Below are 6,649 nucleotides of genomic sequence, written 5' to 3'. Positions count from 1 at the left end.
TGTCTACTAACCTTTGGTGCCATAGCTGTGAGCTGCTCTTACTGCATCATCTACTGTTCAGACATGTGAGCTGCACCCTAATATTTGCAGGCCACGCTACAGACTTAAGGGTATAATTGTCCGGCAGGATCTACTGTCTATTAATATCTAACAGAGTAGTAGTAGTCACACACATGTCTATATTACAGCACTGTTCCTTCTCTAACACTGTCCATGGAACAAATTTACGTCTGGTAGGAGAACACCCAATTCGAGAACTAGAGTAAGCACATTTCACATGCACAAACCAATATATATGCAACACACAACACCTGTATAGAAAGCAAATACCATTAAAATAAAAATATTATTGAAAACAAACATATTAGTAATCAAGTATTAGACAAATAGTTACAAAAAGGGTCACAAGTTTTTTGTTTTTTTACAGTTTGTAAAGTTTTTAGGAAGCTACATATTAAATTCCAAGTTTTTGATACATACAATGAAATGATAACTTTTTCAGTAAATCCATTGTGCCTTTTCATATTGATAAGAGTTCCATACAAGATAATAATTTACAGTTTTAAGAAATTAGTGCAAAATAAATTGGTTTAAAGTAGAACGTCAGGTAGCCGAGTCAAAAGGAGAGTAAATGAACCAACACACTGCGTGGCCGAGCTGCAGGTTTGTTTGCATTTTTCTTCTGTTCCTACTCAAAATAAAGTGCTTCTCTTTTATTTCTGTTGGATGGATCCTCTGGGTTCAGACGTTGTACCAGAAACCCTGTGTGAGTAGGTAAACATTGAACACTTCACTACTGGAATACTGGGTTGCTGCGTGTGAAGGCTTCCCTTCTGGTTTCATCACCTCCAACTTCCTGGAGCAACCGTAGTTCAATATTGAAAATACATATCCAAGGTTAAAAATTTCCCTCCACATTACATTTATATTGAAAGGCATGTTATGCAAGGAGTGTCTTTAAAATAAGGCAGCCTTCCTGCAGTCCCTGATTTATTTTCACTCGGAAAGCCACCAATGGAGATTTTGGTTCCTCTTTCCATGTGTTAGATGTGCAAGTCTATATACACTGAACTACACTACAGTGGTCCCTTGTATTAGTCTTCAGCAGTCCATTACTATTCATACAGAGCAACAGCTCCGTAGAGTGCAGACAGTCTTCCTTCCACACTTGCTTTATCTGGAAAAAAAGGGTTAAAATAAAAAGGTTTAACACAACAACGAAGATGGTGTTACATTTTATCATATAAAACACAAAAGTAACAATATAGCTAGACTATAAAACATTAGTAATGCAGTCACAAGGATATATTAGCTTGTCATGATGCAATAAAAAAAAAAAAAAAAAAAGTGTGAAGGCCTATCAGACACTTATAGGCCACCACCTTTTCATAAAAAAGTCAACCAATCATTAACTTAAAGCAAACACAAACAGGTATCACCTATACATAGGATAGCGGATAATTTGCTGATCTACTGATTGCAGGGGGACCTTCCTGAGGGAACCCCCAGAGATTCAGAAATTAGTGCTCTAGAACCATGAAAAAGGGGGGCCACCACAGGTTACAAGGAGACGCGGAGAGGATCTGAGCGACGTAAACAGTAAAAAACAACATGTAAAATCAAACAAAGACACACATTGTCTTCTGAAAAGTGAAAAGCACTAAACGTTTTTTTTTTTTTTTTTTTTTTGTAACCTGTGCTGCTCCGCTCCTCCCATCCATTTCCTGCTGCAGGGTAAGATGGGAAGGAGGTGACGTCGGGTCATCTGGCCAGCGCTTGCGCAGATCACTGGAGGCAGAGGGGAAAGGGCGGTCATGAGATTATGGGCGGGCACTTGCGATGCAATCACAGCGCCGCCCATAATCTCGTGCCTGCGACCACGTCACCAGCGGTCCTCGCGTGCGCGGCACCTCAGGCGCAGTGGGCGGCGTCCTGAGATATGAAATGGAGCATTGGGGGACGGCGTCAATCTGCAGGAGGGACAGCAACGGACACCAGACAGCCCGCCCCCATGGATAATTTACAAGAATTGCAGACAAAAAGGTACAACTTTATAAAGTATTTAATTTGGTTTCAAAGTGGGCACAAAAACTATAGGAACCTTTCTAGAATGCAGCCAACGAGCTGCAGAGGGGGAACTTTTAGGTTTAAAGCTAAATGTCTGATGACAGGTTCCCTTTAAAGTCATGTCATGTGCTGGAAACTCAGGCACTTTACATGAACAGGACAGATTATATTAACAACGTATCCATGGTTCCATACAAGACACAAATGTTCTATGGTAAATAATACACACTAAAGTCATTGATATAATTATTATTCCGTTTCACACACAACCATGCTATTATTGAGGTTTTAAATGTAACAATATATTTTCTCGCTCATGGCATTTACTTATGTGCACAGTTTTACAATTATGGACATGGTAAAAGACTATACATCTCTCGCTCCATGAATCTTACATTTATGGACATTGTCAATGTCTGCGGGGCTCTGTAAGATCTTTGTTAAGCCTTCTAAAAGAAGTGCTGCTCTGTGGTAGCGATAGGCAATATCTTCTGTCTGCTGGAACATTTCGTCTAGTGCAGCCGACTGAACCTGTTACAAAGGGGGGAAACAAAATAAAAAAATGACACAAATGATTTATAAACACTCAGTAGTTCATGCATGTTCTAAAAAGGGTTCAAGGCAACATGGAGGATAAATTGAAAAAACATGGATGAAAGCAGCACTTCAATAGAAATAAGTGAAAATGCACACGGTGCTGTGATCACACTGCACTCAGTGAGCTAGGGTTGGTGCGGAGATTAGTTGCAGCCATATTGGTGTAACATCATCCTTTCTTAGTGGATATATGATTCAATGACAAATTTGCTGTTTTGTGCTTTTTTTTCCCTTGCTTTTACCCAATTCATTATTCTATATCGGTCTTTTTTTTAATTAATTTTATATGTACTTGTCATGTTTTTGCCCGATTTATCAATTGCAACTTTTTAAAAACCCACATTTTACACAACTCCAGTAACCCCGATGTTGTATTTTTGAGTATGCAAGTATTGGTGCATTTTTTTTATAACCCAAACATGAATACAAAGTTAATGTAACTTTCATTACAAAATCTTCAGTTTTACACAAAATAGTTGATGCAAAAATGAATACACTCCACATCAAAAATAACTACGTCTAGTATCTTGTATGACCTCCATGATTTTTAAGGACAGCACCAAGTCTTCTAGGCATGGAATGAACAGTTGGTGACATAAAGCAACATGTATCTTATTCCATTCTTCTAGAACGACCTGCTTTAGAGCCTTGATGCTGGATGGAGAGTGATGCTCAACTTGTCTCTTCACGACTCCCCATAGGTCTTTGATTGGGTTCACATCAGGAGTAGGGCTGAGCGGATCCAGACTGAGAATACCAGCCCCCAGCCGGCTTTATCTTGGCCGAGTATCAAAATTAGGGGGGAACCGCATGTCGGGGTTTTTGTTTGTTTTTAAATTTATATAACCCCTTCACGACCAACCGATTTTCGCTTTCCCTTTTTTTTCCCCTTTGCCATTCTTTTTCCGAGCTGCAAAACAAAATTCCAAATGCGGAAAAATTGCAAAAAAAAAAAAGTGCGTTAGCACTATTGTTTTTGAGATATTTTATTTACTGTGTTCACTATATGATAAAACGTGTGTGTGTATGTGTGTGTATGTGTGTGTATGTGTGTGTATGTGTGTGTATGTGTGTGTATGTGTGTGTATATGTGTGTATATGTGTGTGTATGTGTGTGTATGTGTGTGTATGATGACGGAGGTTGGTGCGAGTTCGTAGACACGAAACATGTATAGGGTTACTTTTATCTAAGAAGTGAACAAAAAAATATCAAAAGTTTGTCCAAAAAAGTGCCGCACGATTTACGCCATATTCCGTGACCTGTAGTGTTGTTTGTCGGGATCTATGGCTCTGACTGCTTATTTTTTGCGTTTCAGGCTGCCGTCTTTAACAGTACCATTTTTCCATAGATGGTACGATTTGACCGCCTGTTATTGCATTTAGCGCAAAATTTGTAGCGACCAAAAAATGCAATTTTGGCGTTTGGATTTTTTGCCGCTAAGCCGTTTACCGATCAGATTGATTGATTTTATATTTTGATAGATCAGGCATTTCTGAACGCGGCAATACCAAACGTGTGTATATTTTTAATTTTTTTTCAACCAGCTCTGGGCCGGGTAAAACAGAAAGTGAGTCATGTGAGCTACAGGAGTCATCAAATGACCCTGTGCTACCATGACAACCACCGAAAGTCACATGACTTCCGGTATTGGCCGGTGAATAAATATTTACAGCCGATGCAATTATAATGGCGCAGTCACATATTGACAGCGCCATTTAAAAGGGTCAAACAGCACAGGCAGATGATTCTGCTCGTGCCTAGTAGGCACACATCTCAGCTGTAAAAATCAGCTGCGATGTGCGCCGATCGCTGATTTTTTTCTTCAATCTGGCAGTGATCTGCCGGTTCCGGATTTTGGTGGGTTTGATCAACTAATCAGGAGACATATTTGGCCACTAAATTAATTTCACCCTGCTCTTCAGAAATGCAGCAGTGGCCTTCGATCTGTGTTTTCAATCATTGTCATGTTGGAAACGTGCAAGTCTACCAAGGGTATGGAGTGATGGAAGCATCATCTTTTTCAAGATAGAGCAGTACATTTGCAAATTCATGATCCCATCAATGAAATGTAGCTCTCTGACTCCAGCAGCTCTCATGCAGCCACACATAAGAACACTGCCACCACCATGTTTCACTGTAGGTACCATGCATTTTTCTTTTTACTCTTCATGCTATGCAGTTTTGAAGCCACCAGTTCCAAAAATATTTATCTTGAGCTCATCACTCCAGAGTATAGTGACCCAGTAGTCTTTATTATGGGCTGTGACTAATTGTAGGCTGGCAATTTAATGTGTGTGCTTTAGAAGAGGCTTCCTTCGTGGAGGACACCCATGCATGCAATTCCTCAATCTGTATTCTATCACAGGAAACACTCACCACAGTTTGCCTTTCTACTTACATAGCTATCTGAAATGAACATACAGTGGTACCTCGCTTAACGAGTAACCCACTTAACGAGAATTTCGCTTAACAAGCAAAGCTTTCTGTAAATTTGTAACCCGCTTTACGAGAAAGCTTTGCTGCATGAGCGAAATCCTCACTGCACACACTTCCGGTTCCATACATCCACCGCGCTCTGACCCGCACTTACAGTCCACACAAACACACACGCACGGTATTATGCTCACCTTACCTTCCGTTCCACCGCTGGCCTCATGGTTCTTGTAGTCCGCCGGTACATCGCGATGTCCTTGCGGCGAACTACAAGACCCAGGAGGCCTGCGATGAAACGGAAGATAAGGTGAGCATATAACATAATATGTGTACCTTCCGTTTCATCGCCGGCCTCCTGGGTCCTGTAGTTCGCCGCTGCGCTCCAGTCCACGGTGTGTATCGGCATCCATAGCGACGAGGAAGGAACTTCCTGTCGCCGCTACTGAAAGGCAGCGCGCTGGCCAATCTGAGGCAAGCGGCTCTGCCTTTGACATCAGTGCTCTGGCCAGGAAGTTCCTCCCTCGTCGTTATGGTAACGCGATACACAGCCCGGCCCCGTACCAGAGAACAGCAAGTCCCAGGAGACCGGCGACGGAACAGAAGGTAAGGTGAGCATATAATATGTGCGTGCGAGTTTGTGTGTGTTTGTACGTGTGTTTTCCGTTTGTGCATGTGTGGAATGACAGAATAGGGGACCAGGATGGGACATTTAACACGTTGTGGAACTAATCGTTTGCATTGCAATGATTTCCTATGGGAAATCTTGCTTTGCCTAACGAATAACTTGGTTAACAAACAGTCCCAGAACGGATTGTTCTCGTTAAGCAAGGTTCCACTGTATATGTTGACTTTCTTCAACCCCTCATCAAAAGAAGCTTCGGTTTAGGAGTTAACGTCCATGGTGGGGCTGGATGTCTGCGAGATGGTTGCAGTTCCATCCTTATTACATTTTTGTATCACTTTTGCTACAGTAATCTGACTGATAAGTAAAGCTTTGCTGACCTTTTTTTTATCCTTTACCTTTCTTGTATAAATACATTTTTACAGTCAACTGTCTGCTGGACATCTACTTAATGAATAATGTGGTTGAATTCTTGTGAATTACAATTCGTTAGTATAAACTTTAGCTTTGCTCCAAAGACTCTCATTGGGGTGTACTCAGTTTTGCCGCATTGTCTTGAAAGAATGTTAGGAAAATTACATTTCTGGGTGTGTAAAGAAGGGAATTTTGTTTACTTACCGTAAATTCCTTTTCTTCTAGCTCCAATTGGGAGACCCAGACAATTGGGTGTATAGCTACTGCCTCCGGAGGCCACACAAAGTACTACACTTAAAAGTGTAAGGCCCCTCCCCTTCTGGCTATACACCCCCCCGTGGGATCACGGGCTCCTCAGTTTTAGTGCAAAAGCAAGAAGGAGGAAAGCCAATAACTGTTTTAAATACAAATTCAACCCGAGAAACAACCTCGGAGAACTGAACTGTTCAACATGAACAACATGTGCACCCGAAAAAAACAAATTTCCTAAGAAAAACAGGGCGGGTGCTGGGTCT

The 6,649-nt window shown here is 41.3% G+C and overlaps 1 protein-coding gene across 2 annotated transcripts in view; it reads right to left on the bottom strand.

Moving 5' to 3' along the window:
• Window positions 1-332: 332 nt before the first annotated feature.
• The window catches only part of ULK2 (unc-51 like autophagy activating kinase 2), a 182,073-nt gene continuing 175,756 nt past the window's right edge, over window positions 333-6,649 (bottom strand). For both annotated transcript variants that reach the window (XM_075336250.1, XM_075336251.1), the window contains 2 exons: window positions 2,463-2,598; window positions 333-1,177 (listed from right to left, as the gene is read on the bottom strand). In XM_075336250.1, the coding sequence (XP_075192365.1) occupies window positions 1,116-1,177; window positions 2,463-2,598 (198 nt within the window). In that variant the 3' untranslated portion in view covers window positions 333-1,115. The remainder of the gene's footprint in view (window positions 1,178-2,462; window positions 2,599-6,649) is intronic.

This window comes from Anomaloglossus baeobatrachus, chromosome 2, assembly GCF_048569485.1.
Source record: "Anomaloglossus baeobatrachus isolate aAnoBae1 chromosome 2, aAnoBae1.hap1, whole genome shotgun sequence".
Lineage (NCBI taxonomy): Eukaryota > Metazoa > Chordata > Amphibia > Anura > Aromobatidae > Anomaloglossus > Anomaloglossus baeobatrachus.
The sequence above is the reverse complement of the archived record's forward strand: the minus strand, read 5'-3'. Positions and strand labels throughout refer to the sequence as shown.